The sequence below is a fragment of the Patagioenas fasciata genome, chromosome 4 (genome assembly GCF_037038585.1).
Source record: "Patagioenas fasciata isolate bPatFas1 chromosome 4, bPatFas1.hap1, whole genome shotgun sequence".
NCBI lineage: Eukaryota > Metazoa > Chordata > Aves > Columbiformes > Columbidae > Patagioenas > Patagioenas fasciata.
The window spans coordinates 40,953,671-40,975,611 of NC_092523.1; the positions used below are offsets into that span (position 1 = coordinate 40,953,671).

Here is a 21,941-nt window from a genome sequence, read left to right on the forward strand (position 1 = left end):
CAGCCGCTCGCTCCTTTCACACTCCGCCGCCTCGCCTCCAGCCGCCGCACTGCCCCCGCCGACTCCGCAGAGGCGGCGGTGCCCCGGGCCCTATAGCGCCCCGGCGCTCCCGGGCCCTGCCGCCCCCCGCGCCCCACACCCGGGCCCCGGGGCCGCCCCCCGGCCCGGCCCCGAGCATGCTCAGTGCCGCCCTGACCTACTTTCCCCTATCGGAGCCGGCAGCGACGGAGCGGCGGGCAGCGCTGCGGCAAGGCACGGCACGGCACTGCGCTGCGGCAGCGCCGCGCTCCGCCCGCCCCGGCCCCAGCGTGGTGCTGCGCGGGGCGCGCTGAGGGGCACGGCGGCGGCGGGCGCTGCCGCGGGGCGGCGGTGGCAGCAGCAGCCGTGGCGTGCGAGCGGGAGCAGCCGGCGGGCAGGTGAGCGGGCGCGGCGGGGGGCGCGGGCCGCGGTTCCCCCTGCGGCGAGCGGGCGAGCAAGCAGGCGGCGGTCCCGGGGCGGCGCTGCCCGCCGCCGCCTCGACCGGCCTCGCCGCCGGCACCTGCCGCGGCTGCGGGGACCCGCGCACCGGCCCCTGCGCCGCGGTAGTTGCGGAGCTCCCGGGCCCCCGGCGCGGAGTCCCCGCGATGAGCCCCGGAGCGGGCGCGCTGCCCCGCCGGCGGCGGCCCCAGGGGAGCCTAGAGGGCCGGAGCACAGGGACAGTGCCTGGGGGAGCACGACGAGCCCGACATCGTCCCTCTCCCGCGGCGGCAGTCGCCCGGCGATTCCCGGCGGGTCCGCGGTGGAGAGCGGTAGCTACGCGCGCAACGGGAGTGGAGTAACGCTGTGCTAGGCATGAAAGTTGAAGACATTAATTCAAATGAGAATCGTGGCTTGCAGGAAAATGTGCTTCTTTAGACAGAAAAGCTAATGAGCCCGCAGCTTTTACCGGGGACCTTCACCTCCTGCGCTGCCGCCTGAGCCCGTGGCCACGGCACTCGCTACTGTCCCACGCTGGGAAGGAGAAAGGGAGGGAGTGATTCACTGCAGAGACCTCTTCAACTGAGCTGGCTTCTTAAGAGAGGGCTTAAATTGTGCTACTTTAAATTTAAAATAAAGGCTGCCTCCTGATATTTGGTTTAATTACCCTTTTACTTCACAGGATAGTCTCACGAGATAAAACTCAATTTCAAAAGCGCCCTGAGGGAACAATCTAAAACTTCAGAGCGGTCTTGCAATAGCTGTCAAATACTGTTTCTTAACGGGCAAATTCGAACAGCTTGGGAGGAACGAGCTTCAGAGAACAGAGAGCACAACTGAGCAGGCACTTTTCTACTGCACTTATCTGGAGAGTCTTGTAAGAGACTACACTTCCTAACAGTCCTCTTCCAGTTGTTAAATTGAAGCATCTCAAATGAAGATCCTGGATAATCGTGCTCTGGAAATAAAAGTACCAACTGTGTAAGCAATGCTAAATACTCCATGCAGCCTCATTTGGTACGTATTTGCCTGAAAGACTGTAAAGTCAGTTCACGGGGAAAAACACAGAGAAGTTAAAAGGGAAAGTATATAACATTTAGTTGTTTAGAGCCTTTAGATTGTGGAAGAGTTTCTCTCTTCACTGCAGTAGGACAAAATATGGCAGATCTCTTTTCAGTGGTGAGGATGTTTGCATGTCAGCAATCTTTTGTCTGGCTTAGCATGCACAGTTAGCAACAGCACCATTGATATCCTTGTGGTTGGTGTAGTAGGGATCCTTTTTTATTAGAAAGCCTTCTCATTAAGACAGCAGTATATCAACATCAGTTGATGTTGAGTGCAACTTACACAATGGGAGTGCATGTTGTACACCCTTTTTTCCTGAAGAATTTGAAGTTTTCAGAGACCTAGACAGCAGGACATTCACCAAAAAAAGGCTTTCTTCATACTTTAATACGGTAATATGTGTTATTTGTCCAAGGCATGTTTCTCATCCTGGAAGCTTAAGATAAAATCAGTCACTCTTAAAATAGTTAACACATGGTGGCAACATGGCAGTGAATTCTGAAGCGATCTATGTTGTACAGCTCCAGTTGTCTCCCTGCCCCATCCTCCTTGCCTACTTGCAGTTAGACAGGTCTTGCTCTAATATGGAGGAGGATGGAGTTGGCATAGGAACCTGTTTAAAGTCTATTAATCAATTTAACCAGGGAAAAAAAAATAAACCCAACCAAACAGAAAACCCACCAGAACTATGCAAAGCCACCCCATACAGTTTAAAAGAGGGTCATAGTTGTGACACAATGATATGGGTGCTGAAGAAACCAATCTCTCTCTCAGTTCTCGCCTGGAAAGTTTGTAGTCTGGGGACTGGCATTTTTTATTATGGTTTAAACTCATTGCCAGTGTAAGGCACCACTGAGATGTGGATGCAACTTGTAACAGTGAGCTTCCAAGGAACTGAAGGAACCTGGACTGAGTTTTGCTAGCAAGGTCTTGTTTCTCTGTCACCAAGCTGCACCTTTTGTAGAAATTTGTGCAGGCACAAATGTCTGTGATCCTATTTTGGGCTATCCTGGACCATATTAATGTGTCACCAGACGACTGTGGTGTAAGACCAGGCTCTTGGATACTTCCTGGAATTTTTTCATTCCTGGAATTCTGAGCTGCTGTCCATCCATGCAGACTTGTAAGCCCTTGGAAACCTCCCTTTGTAGTCTTAATTTTGTTATTTAGTTCTGTTAACAATGTCATTTTCTGTCCATGTACAGACCCATCTTAGAAACATCCTTTCCAAGACAATGAAGATGCTATTAGTTTTCACCAGTTACTGTGTTTAAAATCATTTGTAGCAGCACTTTAGAGAATCATATGTGCCAGGAAGGCTGCGAAGGGCAGACAAAACTTCTGCCTTTTTGTGCCAGGCCAGAGGAAGAAAAACATTTAGTGATTTTGATTTTGCTAAAAAATATCGGTGGTGTACTCTCTTATTTCAGAGTAAAAGTAATTACCATGAGTACCGCCTATTTTTCAGAGATAAGGAACTCTATACAGGCATGTGTAAATGTCTTATTTTGGAAGAAGGCTACCACATGCAGAGGAATTACATTAAGAATAACCTACCTACCCCAAACTTAACATTTAGTTGACATGATTCTGCCACTGTGAGAGTTTTATACCAAGAAGAGATTTCTGCTCGTATTTTTAAGTCATGCAGTGCCAGGGCATGTATACTGCACTGCTGTGTGTGTGGTCCCCAGTCATATGTGTGTGACTGTGTGATATACAGTCCTACCAACAATACTGGATGCTGATAGCAGTACTGTATGCTGAGAAAGTTATGTTACTTTAATGTTATATTTTTCCACCTGAAGTAGAAATAACTGGCACAGAAGTCTGAAATTATAGAGGTTCTTTAGTAAACTCTTGAAGGCTTCCAGCTAAATTATAGCATATACATGGCTTGATATAGGCATGCTTGGAAAGTGCTGAATTGATCCCATTTGTGTACAAGCAAGACTTAAGTTATTGTGTAGTGCAGGGCAAACTCATTTGAATCCCATCTGCTGTCCTCTGTTTCTTGTGGAATCGTAGAATGTCGTGAGTTAGAAGGGACCCACAAGGATCATCGAGTCCAACTCCTGTCCCTGCATATGACACAGTTCACACCATGTGTCTGAGGATGTTGTCCAGTCTCTTCTTGAACACTGTCAGGCTTGGGGCCGTGACACCTCCCTGAAGGAAATAGGTGCAGGCATTTTTAACCTGAAATAATCCTTTTCTACTGCAATCAGTTGTGAATGGTCAGTTTCCTTTAAATTCATTCTCTGACAAGGTTAATCCTGTCCTAGTCACAGCATCCACGTGTAATCTCTTTGCCCTGTATCCTGGAAACCATTAAACGTGGAAACTAGTTGTTAAAAATTATATCCTCTTGCAATTCTATAGGAATAGAAAAGAATTAGTCATACTCATATCTGCTTTCTCCTATTTTTTCCTGTTTATATTCCAGCTAAAATGGGAGTCTTCTGCTAAAATAGTATAATGAAAACAGTAGCAGTGCATGGAAAACATTCACTTATTCAAAGCACATACAAAATGTAGAGTTTGATAGTAGAGGTCTTTAGCCATGCAAAGCCCTTCATATCTTTGTTTAAACAAAACGTAATTTTTAATTTTACATCTTGTTTGAATGTCCTGCATCTGGAATTTTTCTTATTCATTTGAAAAAAGAAAACAATTAGATGTTCTTAAAGGATGTTTAGCTTTGACGAACACAACTCAGAAGAGGAAGCAGGGGGAAGAGAATTGGGCAGCATTCTGCATTGCTGTGTTCTTAGCAGGGTCATGTAAGCTGTGTCAAAATCATATGAGATCTGCTGTATTTGCCGATCGGTTATTTAAACTGTTGGCAGAATAATGCTTACAGAGTGACAGTATAAATGAAAGACGAGGTGAGTAAAGAAAATGAAAGATATGTAGTATTTGGTGAGGCCAGGAAGCGCACAGATGTGTGTGCAAGTGTGGAAGAGAATGTCTGTGCATCTTCTTTGTTCCTCCTTTCTCAACAAAGGGGACTTTTAAGCATTGATCCATCTGCGTTTACTGCAACAGCAAAAGAGCAGCTCTGCTGAGAGCTCACAAGGAGTTAAGCAAGTGTCTCTTAAAGCTATACAGATGTTTCTGGAATAATAGCTTTGTATATAAAACTAAATTGAGTGATAATTGTCCAGCCTCCAAATAAATACAAATGCTACATAAATCTACATAATCCACATAAAATAAGTATTTTTTTCTAAGATTAAAAATCCTGTAAGGAATGTGTACCTATTCAAACATAAGCTGGGCCTTAAGAAGTCTCCACTACTCATAATGTTGAATCTGCTTTATGATCTGGATAGCCCACAGCTCAGTAGGACATTTCTAGCACAGTGCCTGTCTTGATTAAAACCAGCAAGATTCTTCACTGAATAGGAAACTTTGCTTTGTTTTTGCTGCGTTCATTAAAATACCTCCAAGAAAGAATATTTGAATATTTGAAACAATATTTCATATGCACATATGAACTAAAAGTTATGTAATGAAAAGTTAAGCATCCAGGTTGTCTGAGTGTTTTCATTACTTCAGTGTATTTTGCAAAAAAGTTGATTTAATACAACAGAGATGCTGGGATTACAGGAGCTGTGACATCAAAAGGCAATTGTTCAGAGGTCTGACATTCTTGAGGTCCTTTAAAATAATCTCTCCAATATTCATCTGCCAACAGCCTTCATGTGTTCATTTTTGGGTTAGTGGATTAGGTTCTCTGAGTGTTCATTGTCATGAGTGGAGTACACAGCAGACCATTCAAACACACAGTTAAATCAGCGGAATCATTCAAATACTTGAAATGAAGTGGGTTTTAAAGTCTCTAGGACACCATATGCTTGCTAATTTATCAATATCAAGACATGAAAAAAGATTAAGAAAAATGGGGAGAAATTTACAGTAAAAATATTCTAAAGTATTTACTTGCTCAAAGGCAACATGAATAACTCCTTCATTGTACCATGGCTGAATAGAATGGTATGTGCTTCTTTCCCTACACCGAAAGTCTGGATATAGCGTTAATTTTCAATCACAGATAGAAAATGTGGAATCACCTTATTAATGCTTTCTTGCTGCAGTTTATTGATGCACTATGGAACCCTGAAACTAAGATAACTCAATCTTTACAGTCGTTAACTTTACTCTGTTACCCCCTACAACATTGGATGTGTTCAGAACAAAAGAACTGTGTAAGATACTCATTAAAAATTTCATTCTGTTTCGGCCATTAGTGGTAGAATAAGATATGGCCTTTGGTTTTTCCATTTTCTTTCTTTTTTTAATTTATCAGTTGTCACCTTACAAAACAAATTAACAAATGTTTGCCTGTAATAGTTTAATATACCTACAAAACATAAAATTAATTTGTAGGCTTCTTTATTATAATTTCTTTTAGACAGGAGCTCTAGGAAGGGGTTCCAGGTTGCCATACTGACAGCCATTCTTGTTCACTGCCCAGGGCCACACACTGAGGGGACAATGAATACACATAAGACAATTAAGTCCCCACATTCTGCATTAACCATCATAATCTATGAACATGTGCAGGTAAATTATATACAGTCTCTTGAATCTTCCTAAATTTCCAGCACTTTTTTTATCTTGTGTCAAGAAATTACAGTCTAGGCATCATTAATCAAAAAACTTCCCTCTCTTTCCTCCTACTGCCCCATCTTCCACCTCAGTTTCACTGAAATTTGTCTTGGTTTAGTATTCTGAGAACCAGTAAATACATATGTCTCAGCTGTCTTCTTTATGCCACTCAGTATTGCGTATATTTTTAATAACATATCTTCTTACTCATCTACTGTCTCAAGTTAGTAGTCTGAAAAGGTTATCTTAGCCTGTCTTTGAGTCTGACTTATTTCTGCCTTATTTTTTCAAGATTAGATTCACCACAGCTGGCAATTCTCTAGCATCAAGAAGCCAAATCTATCAGCAGATAATAACCTATGAACTTCAGAGCCTGGCTATCTATGTGTGGGAAAAACCCCAACATTGACCATTGCAGACACCCTAAATTAGTGATACTTCATTAGTTACCTAGGCTGGAAATAAGTCCTCTCTATATGGTAAAGAGGACTTATCATTGTACTTACTTATCGTGTAAGTACAATGTTTCAGGCTCTAGTCAACACTCTCAGCTTGTCCTGTCATTCTAAAATACTGCTACTCAAAAATAAAAGATTCGTGAAGGGGAGCATGAAGGCAATTTTCCAGCATCCCATATAGAAATTTTTAAGACTTGCCATATTTTTTTCACATTGACTTCTCCAAGGCTATTATTTTATTTGTGTTTCTTGAGTATTAGAGTTTCTTCAGGTTGGGAGTGGCCTCTGGAGGCCAGTGTAGGCTGCTTTGCTCAGACTGTGTCTCTTCAAATTTTGAACACCTCAAAGAATGGAGATGCCACAGCCCCTCTATGCAACCTGTTGCAGGGCTTGACTGAATTCTTGCTTAAAAAATGCTTCATAAATAATCATAATTTGTGTTGTTGCAGCTTGTTGTCCCTTGTCTGTTGTCCTTTCACTGCACACCTCTGAGAGGAGCCCAAGTCTGTCTTCTTTATACCCTTCCATCAGGTGTCTGAGGGCAGCAAGTGTGACACCAAGCAGCTGAGCACACGTGGCCAGGGCAGCATCCCACAGCCCTGACAAAGAGCTTCTGAAAGATTCCCAGGCAGCTGAAAGCAGCTGAAGAGACGGAAGCGTGCACAGAGCTGGGAGCTGCTGCCCAGTTGAGAAGCCCCAGTCTAGATGAGCAGAAGGAAACTCTTCATCTTACAAATACCACCAGCGTGCCACCTATTCGGCATAGACAGGAAAGCAGAAAACCATGAAGTTACAAAGGACTGAAATCTCGCCAAAGAAAATGAAAAGAGCAGCTCTTTCAGAACCAAACCGCAACATTTTATCGAGTAGCAAATGACTAGAAAAATAAGTCAGAAAGTTTCTGTTAGTTGCAAATGAATGACATTTCATTTGCCTCTCTGGACCTTAATAGTATAACCTTTTCAGTAGCTGGTTCTCACTCTTAAGCCTGTGAACTGACAGTGAGCTGCTCTCCTTCCATGTGGTGTAATTTCCGTCATTTGCATTCCTGTTCCAGTAAAACATGTTAACTTTTACTTTTGCCTACTCTGTAAAGGCATTGCCCATGGAATCGAGGAAACGTGGTATGTAGTTTTTAAATAATAAAGAATCAGCTTTAGTTTTGTTATGTAGCATCATTTTTGATAGGTATTTATAGACAAATGAGAACTAGAATGAAAATAATTTCGTTTTCTTGATCACTTACGAGTCAAGAAAGATAGCATTGAGATGTTAAAGCTACAGGAACAGAATTTATGCGTTACACAATAAGCTGGCTTCTTGTTCTTCACTTCTGAATTGAATAACCTCACAGTTAATAGGATTACACATTATTCCAAGAACAAGAACAGGCCAGTCTTACAGAAGTGAGCAAGCCAGGAAAGGTATGCATCACTGCCCTCCTTTTCTGTTCTTTTGTGCTCTGTCATCATGTTGCTCTGCACAAATGCAGTGCTTACAAATGTGGCCCCTGAGCAGTCAGAACAGTTCTCTGAGTGATTAATGTTCCTAGCCAGTCCAAGCTGTATCTTCTGTTTAGACTGATGCTTGATTTTGGACAGAGAAATTTTAACTTCAGTTTTCATCCTTGTTTCATATAGTCAGGAGTAATACCACCACCCTGCAGCCGTGCTTGTTCTGGAGCACGTTCCAGGGGACTTCTCTGAATAGAAATGCATAGAGAGCAGGCTAAAGATGGCTATCCTGTCACTTAGAAGAAAAACCTTTCATAATTCCCTCATGTGGCTCAAGTCTCATGCAATTTTCCTTGGAAGTTAATCCCAGGAGCAGTAAATCTACTACTTTCATATTGTCAGTTTATACCGTTCGGGTTATAAAAACACAAAACTATTTAATGCAAGGACCACTGGCAACCATCTTTCAGTGGTAAATGTTGCCAGAGATACCATACGGCAGGGTAAGTTATCTATATATATGTTTTAGGTGCTGAAGGAGAGTTTGGGGATGCCTCTGATTCCATCTTGGAAGGTAAGACTGTCCCTGACTACAACTTCTGTTGGAAAAGGTAGATGAGGGTAGCTAGGGGTGTGCTTTTTCCTTTTCATGCACCACAGTTTTAAAAAAAAAGGAAAAAAGTGTACACAACCACATTAAATCTACTATGAACTTTTACTTTTTATAGGTCTTTCGTGGACAGCTCATGTACTTTGAAGATGGGAGAAAGGAATGCTTCCATTCTTTCCATGACCAGAAATTTAACTTTTTGTTTATAGTGACTTCCTTTTGTGGCAAAAATGCTCCCAGAGACTCAGTCTGTTCCTACAGAGAAATACTCAGTATTGGAGATGTCCTTCACTAGTGTCCTGTGTTACTCTCAGTCTTGGGGAGTTATTAAAAGAATCTTTGTTTTAGTCCAGTCAAACCAGCTGTTTGACTTCGGGTCACGTTAAAAGGTTACAATTCTGGCTACCTTCGTCAGATTTATCGTGGGCCACTACCGCCTCTAGTGGCCAAGATCCGGGGTGGCAGCACTGTGCCCACTTCACTGATACTCTGGATTCTTCTTTGCCAGAAGTGGGCTGACATCACTAGCAGTCCTATTTTGGTCTCCTTACCCTTCTCCCCTTTTAGTTGTGTGACTGAGTCATAACCCATTACATCACTTATATTTAACAAAGCAGCTGGCTCCCAGATTTGTTTACCCTGATATCCTCAGGCTGCTATTGTGCCTATGGCAAAACGGTAGGGCAGAAGGTCTCAGGAAATTTCCCTTTGCACCAGAGTCTGGTCTGAGCGCATTTTCTACTCTTTCAGCTCACTCTCTCTGCTTCTTCCTGCTTTGCTAACCTGAATCTAGCACTTTGGTCCTGCCCAACAGGTTAGCGGAGGATCCTGGATGTGTAGTTCTCTGTGTGGCCACGCTTTGACTTTCTTAGGTGAGGCTGAGAAAACCTTTGGTTTCTTCCATTTTTTTGTTCTCCACTAACAGTGCAGAGTATGGACACCAAATAAAATATTCTCTATCACTTCTGGTTGCCCTGGGACCATTTCTAAACTTGCAGCTATTTGTGATTCAATTCTGTGCCAGAGTGAGGGAGTCACTGTTCTTTTGAGACAAGTAATTGGCCTCTTGACCCTGTTAAGAACATTTGTTATCACTACACAAAGGTACAGTTTTTGCTTTCACATGCTCTGTGTTAAGCACAGGTAACTGTACAGAATGGGCACACCTTTTGTTGTAACTGCCATCCCACACTTCCCAAAGATACATCCACAGCGTCCTTGTGCTGCAGGGATCCAGTGGCCCATCAATGCCTTGAGCTTCCCAATACACTGCGAGTCCTTCCTTACAGGTTTTCTATTCACCCATTGGGGTGATGCTGTTTCATTTCCTTCTGGAATGCAAATCCCTCTCCCATGCTAAACACCTTTTTTGATTGCTACTGATTTTTCTGCCATCAAAAAAATGGTAGGCTCAAATACAATAACAAGCCACAGCCAGTAGTTAGCAACACAAAGCTTAATCAATTTATCTTGTTCTTTTGCCCTTCCCATTGTTTTAATCCAGCCAGTCTTTGTTCCTACTCCCTTGCCAGGAAGTGTGACGTGTCTTTTGGCTTTTCTATATGGTGCAATGCAGATCTATAACACTGTACAGAAACATTTTATAGAGTGAATATGTGTAACCATAAAGAATGGTTGTCTCTAAGGTTCATGGAGTAGTAGAAATGAGATGTAAATAGGCAGAATTGAAGGATTTTTTCCAAAGTGCAGATTCAGACAGGTTGTATGTATACAGAACTTCAAAAGCGCAGGCTCTACACGCTTTGCATGATTGGAAATGGATTTATGGAGTCATTGTTTATACAGCTTTAAATGACAAATGAGATTTGCATATTAATTTAAAGGTAAAAATTATTCTGGCTCTTCAAGACAAATATTTCCACATTCAATAATTACAAAAACAGAGAAAAAATGAGGGCAGGCTTGGAGCTGTGGCAGGCATCCACGCCATGCATGCAGATTATCTAGAAAAACATAGTTTGTCATTTCTAGTAACGATTCATCCTACAAAATGGAGGAAACTATTTCGCTCTTTTAATAACAGCTGTATCTATTTGTATAAAATCAAGTTCATTACCTTACAGAGAACAGGAGTTGGAGAAGAAAACAACCCAAATAAAATGTTACCAGTGACAGACAGTAATGTTGTTTTCTTTCCGTTTTTGAATTAAGAAGAGGGAAGAGGATTGTTTGGTTGGTTTTATTTTTGTGTTTCCTTTATATATGGAACTGACTTAACCTTGTCAGCAGTCATTTTGCATGCTAAGATAGATGAGTTATCATGGTGTCAAACAGATCTTCAAGAAAATGTAAATAGTCACAAGTAACACGTGCATTTAGGAAAGGTTTGTTATTAATAGATACTTACGGTTACCTATATTTGGATTCCAGTTAGATTCCTCTACCTAATCAGTTTCACTAATTTTCAATTATTTACCTTACAAAAACATGAGTAAAACCAATGTAGTTAAATGAGTGAAATTTTCGTAGGTGCCCATTTTGATGCCAATTTTGTGCCTTCAGACAGTACTGAATGCCAGTTGTGTTCACTGGGAGCATAATGAGGCCAATAGAGAGCACATTTGTAACCCTCCTCTGTCTACAAACTGCAATCACTGTTAAAGAAAGGGCTCATTGTAGATGATTAGTTGAGGGAAAATATTGTAGTGAGAGTGTGCAAAAGGTATACAAGCAAAATGCTTAATTCCTGATTTCATTTGTGTCTCAGAGAAACCTTACCCATAATTATGTCACTAGCAAGTATTTTTCTTTATAAGTTTGTTTTAAAAATGATACTGAAATGGCTTTATCAACTACTAAATATCTTCTTTCAAGAATATTTTTCAGTGCTATATTTTAACTCAGGAAACTTTAAAAAATGCAATAGCTTAATAACAGTGAATGGTCTGCTGTATGTGCTATTGTATTTGGACAAAACTGTGTATATTAAGGATTCCAACCTAAGATCCAAAATCCTTTCCTGGAGCAGTTCTTTCTTATACCATGGCCCACAATTCACCTAAGAAAATGTACGTGGCAGAGTTGCAACACTGAACTGGTAGCAACAGCTTTAATGTGCTGTACCTTTGGTTTTCCTGTTGATTTTGCAAATGTTAAAAAAAACCAAAAAACAAAAACACAAAGAGAGAAAGAATAATCTGTAGATTAGGAATAAAACTGTAGCTGCTGCTGTAGCTAAATTGCTGCTAAGTGTCTAGGTGATAAAAGCCTTCTCCCACGCCTGCCATTCTGAACAACACTTATTGTCAGGAAAATGTATGCATCTTTTTCCAGTAAGAATAAGGACTGTGATAACATTACCATTTAGACAAGACACTGGGTTGATGATCATGAAATGCATTAATGGATGTGTCACTATTTTAAAAGAGCACATCTAATGGATTGTTTATATATGCCATCTCATTGTACTTATTTATTTTACAGGCTATTTTAAACACAAAATTGCACGGATCAAAGTAGAACTCTCCTGTGAATTCCTCACCTCAAGGGCCTGCGTTCAACGGAACCGATCCCAGTTTCCAGCCAGTTGTGTATACCACTGAGGGAAAATGAACATACTGAACAGCCACCACATTTTGTACTTTCTGCCTACCACACGCCTTGTCATCTTATTAGCAGCTTTGACAACTGCTGAGGATGTGACTAACAGCACTTTGAACCGCACTGGCATGAACACAGGATCTGTGCCTGTGGTGATCTCCCACATTGACCATATTATAGTCAAAGAGGGGAGTAGTGCCTTGATCGACTGCAATGTCCAAGGTAGTCCTAGTCCACATTACAGATGGTACAATTCCAACGGCCACCTGCTCCAAGAGGAAGATAATAAAGGTAAGATCTTAGTATTCTCGCTTTGTAACCTGTCCAGAGACACTTCCAGTTTCAACAGGTTGACTAATAACTTGAATTTAATGGTCTGACTGTGGTGTTTTCCTGTGTGAAAATATATGAAAGCCCAAAGAGAGCCATAAATTTGTTGTGCACACCTTGGAAGAAAACAGTAACATTTTTGTAATGTGTTATTTATAGCAACACAGAACAAGAAACTGAAGCACTTAACAGAAGCTGTAGACAGGTTTCTTTTCATTGGAAGACTTCAGGCTTGATCCTGTTTCCCATTCTGTCCTCTTTTATTCTTCTCTGTCACAAAAAAAAAAAAAAAAAAGGGCTATAAAACTATTTTCCAGCTCAAGGAAGGATTCTCTTGACATATGGGAATAATTTGTTGACATGAATTCAACACAGCTAACTGATACGCCTCCTGTCTTTATGTATAGTGCCATGGGAGTGTGAGAAACAGGAGATGCCCTGAATGACCAACAGGAAAACCTACGTAGGGCAGCAGTCAGAAGGACAAGCCAAGTTTGAGCCTTCCTGGCTTTAGTTAAGACTCTTCAGTTGCATTTGCCAGAGACCTTAATTACACATGAGCTTGTTTTCCTTAAATGGAAGGTTTGGGTGATAATCCTAGCTACATTTCTAGAGAACATTTCAAGGGGGGTGGAAGGTGTTTAGCTCATGTAATCCTTCCGTACTGATTTCTTTGTTCACAGCATGATGAAATAAACTCTTATTCATGCTAGATGCAAGATAGCTTACCTAACTAATAGCTGACCTGAGGGACAACTTTGCTGTGATAGGAGTAATGATTGGCCCAGCTGGATGTGCAACAGCCTAGTGTATCTGCAAAAGCTCACTGCATAACTGGTTATATTTTACTCTATAGTACTTCATAATTTTCTGAGTAAAGCTAGAGAAAGGAACTACTTGAGCTAGTAAACAGACTTTCAGGTATAATTTGTACGGTCATAGCAACATACTGTGATGACTGCACTAGAGTGTTTCCCTAAAGCTCACTAACAGAAATTTCCCCCTTTAGTTAGGCATCTAACTTTAGGTCTTTGTGTAGTCAACTGAGAGAGATAGCTACTAACATACACATTCAGGTAGGTGAGCAAAAACTTCGACCAAATCAGTAAAAATTGTAGATGTAGTATTAAGACAACATCACTGACTTTCAGCAGTGCATTTGCTCCTTTAAGAAACTGACTGTCTTCCTGTAAGAAATGTCTTCTAGCACAAGACCTTTCTTTACAACGTATATAACTGTATTGAGTATGGCACCAAACTGTTACCAAACCTAGCAATGAAACTTTTTCTCATCATCGTTTTCTCATTACTATCTGCCAGGATCCATTGACACAGACCCAGTCATTGAGTCACATTTCAATGCCATGACATCATTTATAACAGCTGGAGCCAGGGTACAGCAGCCAGGCGTCTTGTCATTTTACAATTAATAAAGACCTACTAGGCCAACATTGCCATTCAAAGAAGTACTGAGCAGCCACTACTCTGTATTTTTTCTTATTCTAGAGGTGGAGTTATCGGTTATAGATGCTGACGTTTCCTCTCTAAGAGAGTTTTCCTCTGAATTTGTCTAGCTTTAGCAGATTGGGGTGGTTTTTTTATGTGAAAGTCTGCTTTAGACTGAGCTTTTTATTTATTCTATGTGTTTAAATTTCAGACAAAGTGATTCAGCTCTTTTCAGGAATTAAACTATGGCAAAAAAATACTGTTTCAGCTAAGTTAAAAATTGTAAGTAAGAGGATAAAAAGATGTAATTAAGAACTGTCCATACAGGAACTGAGGCAGGGATCTTGTGGGAATACTTTCTACATAAGCTCTACTAGAGATAATGTAAAAAACTAATTTGGATAAAGCCATGTTTAATTAGAAAAACTTTAAAAATGGTAAAAGCCCATAACTACTCTGAATTAAAGGCTTTTTTGACTAATGAGTTTCAGAATTGCTCACAGATTCTTCCTTGAAATAAATAAATTTAAAAAAATAATAATCTTTTTAACAATGAAAATAATAAAATACATGTAGAAGCAAAGTGTACACCAGCCTGTGGTGGGACTGCAATCCTTGCCTTGTGATTTACATGCGGTGCATGGGGGTTTTGTGCTGTTTCAGTCCTCTAATGACAGATTCTGTGTCTTTGTTCAGCTGCCTTAATAGACTTAAATTGCAGCCGGTTAGGTTAGGTTTAAGGGAAACAACTTTCTGATAGTAAAGACAGGTAAACAAATGAAATTCCTTGCTGTGGAAGGTTACTGAAATTCCATTACTGCCTCCAACAGATACCTGTCAAGAATGGCTTGGGATTGTGTTACAGAGATCGAAAACAGTTGAGTTTGCCCCTGAGCAGCAGTGCATATTGATGTCATTGTTTTACAAGGAAATCTTGTGTATGACATCTCCCTGCATGAAGTGTTCAGAAGATACAGGGGCACTCCTACACTTCATGGCTGTGTTCTCCACCATTTGAACACTTTTAGGCCTGGGTTTACATGAAGGAAAGAATTGACACCAGGCTGTTCTATTGCAGCTGAATCATGTGTTTTGTGGCAAAGTTGCAATTTAATAAGTGGTATCACACTGAAGAAAGTAAAAATATACATGCTCAGCTCTTAAATGGTAGTGATATTTTAATAAAATGAAGCTCACTTGGGGAACTAAAAACCTATTTCCTTATCAATATATAATAACAAACACAATAACTAGCTGAATTTTGAATCACTTTAGCAGTGATAGAAGCGCTGGGTTTTAACATGTTGTTTCAAACTCAGTTTAATAGCTAAATTGCTCTGCTGTGCCAGGTTCAAAGGATATGAAATGTACAATTGCATGTAGCGACCAAAGATATCAATTATATTACACAGATAGAAATTACTTTTAAAAGTAAAATAAGTTCTGTTGTGGTGCATAAAAGTCCATACTGGCAAACAGGATGTTCTCTTAGTTGGCCATGGTTCCTCACTTTCCCATCCACCTTACTCCTTCCCTACTATTTCCCATTTTAAAAATCATACTTCAGATTTAGATTCTGAACACCATAGAGGACAGGCAGTGTAGTATATGATGTCTGAAATGTTAGGGGTTTTCAAGTTTACAGTAGCAGAATTATATGAGATACTGTAACAAAACACCAAAAATAATGCAATTGTAAGAAAATGCATTGGCAGGGAATAAAGAAAGGAGAGTTTAGTGGATTTTTCTGCCTCGCAGTCCCGTTGTTACTGTTGTTTGAGGAAGTGTGACATGTTTGGGAGGCTCTCTGGGGTATGTAGTAATTTCTTTGTAACTTAACTGGCCATAAGATTGTGGTACATGTCATGCATATTAACTGATTTTTTTGAGACATTTTAGGGCATGATCCAATTATTCACAGCTGATGTGAGGGATTTGATAGTAACACAGCTAGGCTCTCAAGGACAGGCATGCCTTTGTGATGGTGAATTCTTTGTCTTCCTGTGAACATTATTTTTTTCTTCCAAAAACTGAAGCCAGTTTTACAAAGCTGTTGTTTAAGGCTATGCTGATCATGTGAACAAAGTACTTCTAACTAAGTGACTCTGTCTCCTTTCCAGCAGGAAAGTGGTGGTTTCTTGACAACGGACTACTAAACATTACCAGCGTGTCTTTTGAAGACAGAGGTAAATACACATGTGTCGCATCTAATCCCTACGGCAGTGTTAACAATACCGTAACACTGAGGGTTGTTTTTACCTCCGGAGATATGGGAATCTATTACATGATTGTCTGCCTTGTAGCTTTTACCATTGTTATGATACTGAACATAACTCGGTTATGTATGATGAGCAGCCATCTGAAGAAAACAGAGAAAGCCATCAATGAATTCTTCAGAACAGAAGGGGCAGAGAAACTCCAGAAAGCCTTTGAGATTGCAAAGCGTATCCCAATTATCACTTCAGCCAAAACACTCGAGCTTGCCAAAGTAACCCAGTTCAAGACCATGGAATTTGCTCGCTATATTGAAGAGCTTGCTCGGAGTGTACCTTTGCCACCTCTCATAATGAACTGCAGGACTATAATGGAAGAAATTATGGAGGTTGTTGGTTTGGAGGAGCAAGGACAGAATTTTGTACGGCAGACAGCAGAAGGCCAGGAGACCACTGAAACGGATGAGCTGTATATGATCCCGAATGCTTTGAAGCGCAGTGACTCTCCCACAGCAGACTCTGACGCATCGTCACTGCATGAACCACCTCAACAGATTGCAATAAAAGTGTCAATTCACCCATTGTCCAAGAGGGACTGCGTGGATGATCAGTCACAAGAAAGCTTGCAGTTGGACACCAAGGAAGAAGACACTGCTCAAACACCAGCACTTCCTGCAGACCACCCACCTGAGCCTTCTGCCGAACTCAGTTCCGATGACACAGCATTGGCAAATGACACAAACACATGCGTTATATATGAAAGCCATGTATGATAGTTACTCCTGAATCTATGCATAGCAGGAAAATCAGGTGGAGCTCTTTTAAAAATACATATTGTACTTGCCGCTAAGCCTTACCTGGAGACTATCATAGCAAAAGCATGTATGTGGGTTATTCGGCACTTTCTTCTCAGTTTGACTTTAGTTTGCCATGATATATGGCAGAGTAATTGCTATTACATTAATATTAATTGCTCTTTTGGATTAGGAGTATTTCCAAGAAACATTTACCTCAGCATTTTCTAGTTCGGAGTCACCTGTAGTGGCCTCCTGGAAGTCATCGGTAGTCTTTGATGTAGGACACTTGAACTTATAAAACTGGTTTTCGTTTTCCTCCACTCTCATTATTTCCATCTGTTGCATTTTTGCAAATATTATCTTGTGAATTTGAAATACTGCCCAAGAGGCAGCACTCCAGTAGCCAAATAATATCCTAATAGATCCCATTTACAAAGCCTGTTTGCTCAGCTGCATTGTGATTTAGAGGGCTATTAAAGAAAGTTAAAATGTTTCAATTTCATTTGAGACCACACTGCTTAGGCACAAGGGAAATAGTTTTCCCTTTTCCATGGTCTGAAGATGGCAACATTTTTTTTCACATCCAGAAACAACTTTGAGGTGTATTTTACAGGTGGGAAAGCCCATAAACATCTTACAGAAAGTTGCAGTCACAACAGCTCTACACCTTTTTTTTTTTTATATATTTGACCATTTTTTACTTTGCTAGAAGTTTATGCAGAAAACAGCTACAAATATGCAAGATGTCTTGTTTTGTAGTAATTTGGCAGGAGTAAGTTATGTACTAGCTTACCAGAAGATACACAGGTTCCTTAACAGTCCTGCAAACGCCAATAATAAGCTGATGACAAGGCTGAAATGGCAGAAGCCTCTTTTACTGGGATTCTCAATTTTGTGCAGATCCATAGTCTGAAGATCAACCCTCAGTTCATCTATAAGCGTAAGTTTGAGGTGTTTTATCCAAACTATTAAAAAAATCAAGCGTCCTGTGAAATTACAATGACCATCATACAAACAGTTTATTGTGGTATAATTGCTTTGGTATTTTAGGAACCTTCTACCTTTGTAAGATGTTCACTGCTTGAGTACATGTGACTCTACCCCAGTAAAGCTTTAATGATCACAGTGACTGTGGCATTAAAAAGGATCAACAGTTATGCCAGGAAACGCCAGGAGTGAACGGGAAATGATAATTTTTATTGCAGACAGACAATAAAAAGGACCTTCTCTAGACTGAGTCTGGAAAGAAAGCACTTAAAAGGAAGAGTTTGTGTAGGATTAATAGCGTATTTTGTAATTATCTGATGTACATTTAATTTGGAACTAATGAACAAACTATCACCTGATAGGTTTTAAGGACTGTAGTGTAAGTATGTCTACTCAAAATAAATCTGGAATCTGCTATATTGCAGAAAAATAAGTCACTTGGGGGTATGGGGAGATGATGCGTGAATGGCTCCCTTGACATTTTATTGAAGTACCTACGTCTACGTAAGGTGTCCTTTGGAGGAAATCAGATAAATTAACTGCACAGGTAATTGAGACCAAAGAAAGTCAGTGTTGCAGCTATCTACAAAAAAAACCTCGATAATGAACTGAGGTTTTATGTGAACTTCTTTGTCTTAAACTGCAGAGTTTCACTAGTGGTGTAATACAGGAACATCCTGTGACTTACGTAGGTGATGCAGAGAAGGTTCCATATTTACCTTTCTGTGGCTATTAAAAAAAAGGTACATGTTTAATAATGGACTTCAGATTTTCTGACCAGCTTATGAAAATGACAACATTTAGTTGCCTAACGTACGTTTGAGCTCACCACAGTGGCAAGCACCTCTATAAAATACATTTGCACATGCCCAAAAGGAAACATGCATGGGCAAAGTCCCTTTTGGAATGTGGCTGGAAGTATTTTAGTTCCAGTGAAGCAATATAAATCTAGAAGACAGGGTAGATTAAGAGAATACCATACAGAACCTCACTTCTGACCAGTGTGATTGCAAATACTACTGATGCAAACTGTTAACTTCTTCTTCTGAGTCCAAAGTACATTTCTGTTTAGTGTTCACATCAGTTTTTCAAGTCATTTAATTTGCTTCTGGTATGAAAAAGGAGGACACGAGAAAAAAAGCAGGAACTTGCACTGAATTATTTTAAATCACCTTAGCCTCCTGAAAAGAGGCATCTTGATTTTTCTGCCTGTCCAGCATTTACAAACTGCTTATGCATTCTAAAGTTACCTGCCTGGTGCCCAACTAAGATTACACAGATAAGCAAGGATGTTCTCCTTGAAAGCATATAAATAGCTTTAAAATTACACGTCTTTAAATATATGTTTCATAATTATTTATTAAACTACAGTATTTTAATTGCTTTTTAATTATGAACTTTTTACTATGGAGACCAGACTCCTTCATGTATTCATATGGTGATGGGTACCACACAGTTCTGATCCTGACTACTACCCTCAGGCTGTTCTCTGGCCTGTTTGTTATTTATTTATTGAGAAATATTTGAGAGCAAACAGTCCCCCTGGTTTTCTTCAGTATCTCTGTGTGAACTTCCTTGAAGATACAGACTATGTTTTTTATCAAAAGTTGCCCACAAAGAGCATGTATTTGAAGTACACACAAGGGTACATTACAAACGATGTATGAGCGACAGTTTTTTGGATTAGATGCATATAATAGCAGTAAGTGCTGAATTCCAGCTGTTGCAAGGTCAAAGGGAACCTTGACTTTGCTGGAGCTGGACTCACTTGGAGCTGAGAGTTCACAGGTAGGACTGGTCCAGCCAGTCTGCTACAAAGTCTTTGGGTGTGTAGCTTTGTGGTATTATCAGAATGACAGGAGAATAGCACTGGATCTGAAGAAAACACAGATTATAATCTTTCTGGTTTATGTATTTTTTCTGTTTTCATGTATGCTGCTCAGTATCTTTATGCATCCATTATATAACACTTGCAAGCTTAAAGCTTTTTACACGCTCTCAGGCACTTATTTTGTGGAAGATAGATGGGAAGCAAGATCCACACCCATCTTTCCTGTTGCAAACTTTCTGGCTATGCTATTTTAAAGTAAACAATTCTGTCTTAGAGTATTTCTTATGAAATGGCTGGTTTATGGTGCAAGAACACAGTTGAGAAATATAAAATTATCGATGGCTGTAAGAAAACATGAACATTTGCATTGTTATGTATTTTCATGCACCTTAAGCACTTCAGGGACATCAGAGTGATCTGTTCCCATATGTGGACTATGCACACCTTTTATTACATTGTTCTATTTATTGTATCACCAAACACCAATGGTTCTTAGAACACTCAGAATCTGGAAAGTCCAGTCCAACTAAATTTGCCTTCTAAAAGTATAAGGAACACCAAGCCAGGCTTAGAAAGGAAAAGAGATTTGCAGGATATATTTACGTCATTTTGAAATATTTTTGCCAGAACTTCGTGAAATGTGACTAGCTTTCTGCAGCACAAGAAATCAGTGTTGGATTTGAATTTTACACTTACTATTATTTTTGCACTACATGTAAGACCATATTAATCAGACCACTTGAATACAGTACTCATTATTTATTTATTCAACATTTTCTTTTTGAGCAGCATATATTTACTGCTGATCCTTTTTTGTTCTCTGATTTGTCGATGCTCATGATGAAACCTACCCTTCAGTCATTTTTTGAGATTGTCTTTTTAAAAATGTAAAAGAACCCATAGATCAGCATTTTAATTGAGGTTTATTGGTATTAGGTGAGGTGTAGCAGCTCAGGCCTGTGCTTTCTGTATAAGACTTGCAGAATTACATATATAGGCAGATGGGTTTTTTTAAATCAGTGCCTGTTTTATTCTAGTGTACATCCTATGTCAGTTCCTCTACTTGCAGTTACCTTTTGACAAAAGTACTGTAACATATAACCAGGGCTTTCTGATGTTCAATTTGGTTTAGATCAACTAATTCTGGAAAGTGTTAACAGTGTAGAATTTTAAAAGTTCTCATGGAATATCTTGGCAACATGCTATTTTAGGAGTTGGGCTCCTAAGTATGCCATACTTAGTGGGACAACTGAAAGCTTCTTAGATGCAAAGGAAATGCACGCACTAAAGTATCTTAAGTTATATTTCATTTATTATGAAATCCTTTTTGATTTTACAAGAAATGTAAGACAAATATGAATGTGGGTTTTTTTGAGAAGCAGTTACTGTGTTTTGATTTAAATAACTGTCATGATTTTATAGTTCACAGCCGTAAACCACAAAGAGACCAGTTCATGCTGAAGTGGCAAAATGAAATGTGATCCAGCTTGTAAATTGATCATTGTTTCAATAAAGAATTTGCACAAAGTATACTGAGTTTGTACGCAATCAACAGGATTATGGTTTCCTAGTAAAACTATGCCATTGCTCCAATTCAAGTGGAAATAAACTATGTCTTTCGTTGTACATCTGCTAACATTCCAGAAACTTTGATCAGAAGAAAGAGTTATTTACCTAGAAAGTAAGTTTTAATAAACCTCTGAAAGGGAGCTGTTGTTGTTATTCAGAATATAGACCCAATTGTTATTTGGTTTTGGTTTTAATAGCCTGCATGGCTCATGTATGTAGCATCTTCTCTTTGGAAGCATGTCAGCACGTCTGCATGAAATCCAAAGGACTTTTTTGTCAGCTGTTTCCTCTCTGAGCCCTGTAATGGGGCGTTGCAAAAAGTCTTGCTGCTGTTTCAGAGTTGAGGCCAACAAAGTAAGCGGCTCTTCTACCAGAGGCACCCTGGTACCAACGCAAAATAAGTCTGGGTTGCCATACCCACCCCCATTCTTTCATCCACCCTAAAATGGTGAGGTGAAATTGCTTTTCCTGTCCCACAGCAGCTAGACTGTATCACTGCCCTAAGAGTCTTCAGCAGGACTTAGTTGAAGCAGATGCTGTAATACCTTGT

General features: G+C 40.2%; 1 protein-coding gene across 4 annotated transcripts; it reads left to right on the forward strand.

Moving 5' to 3' along the window:
- The first annotated feature begins 138 nt into the window (after window positions 1–138).
- On the forward strand, window positions 139–21,352 carry MFAP3L (microfibril associated protein 3 like). Of its 4 annotated transcripts, none has more exons than XM_065837753.2 (4): window positions 139–416; window positions 1,139–1,473; window positions 12,102–12,509; window positions 16,115–21,352. In XM_065837753.2, the coding sequence occupies exons 3-4, from the start codon at window positions 12,227–12,229 to the stop codon at window positions 16,978–16,980; spliced, it is 1,149 nt and encodes a 382-aa protein (XP_065693825.2). In that variant the 5' UTR covers window positions 139–416; window positions 1,139–1,473; window positions 12,102–12,226; the 3' UTR covers window positions 16,981–21,352. The 4 variants fall into 4 exon arrangements, with proteins under 4 accessions (XP_065693825.2, XP_065693827.2, XP_065693826.2 ...); XM_065837755.2 differs by having other exon boundaries at window positions 16,118–21,352; XM_065837754.2 differs by lacking the exon at window positions 1,139–1,473.
- The last annotated feature ends 589 nt before the right edge of the window (window positions 21,353–21,941 follow it).

Excerpts from the sequence above, each read along its gene's own strand:
- MFAP3L (XM_065837753.2), top strand. The coding sequence starts at position 12,227 with ATGAACATACTGAACAGCCACCACATTTTGTACTTTCTGCCTACCACA. Across the intron at positions 12,510-16,114 it reads CCAAGAGGAAGATAATAAAG|CAGGAAAGTGGTGGTTTCTT; the intron begins GTAAGATCTTAG and ends TCTCCTTTCCAG.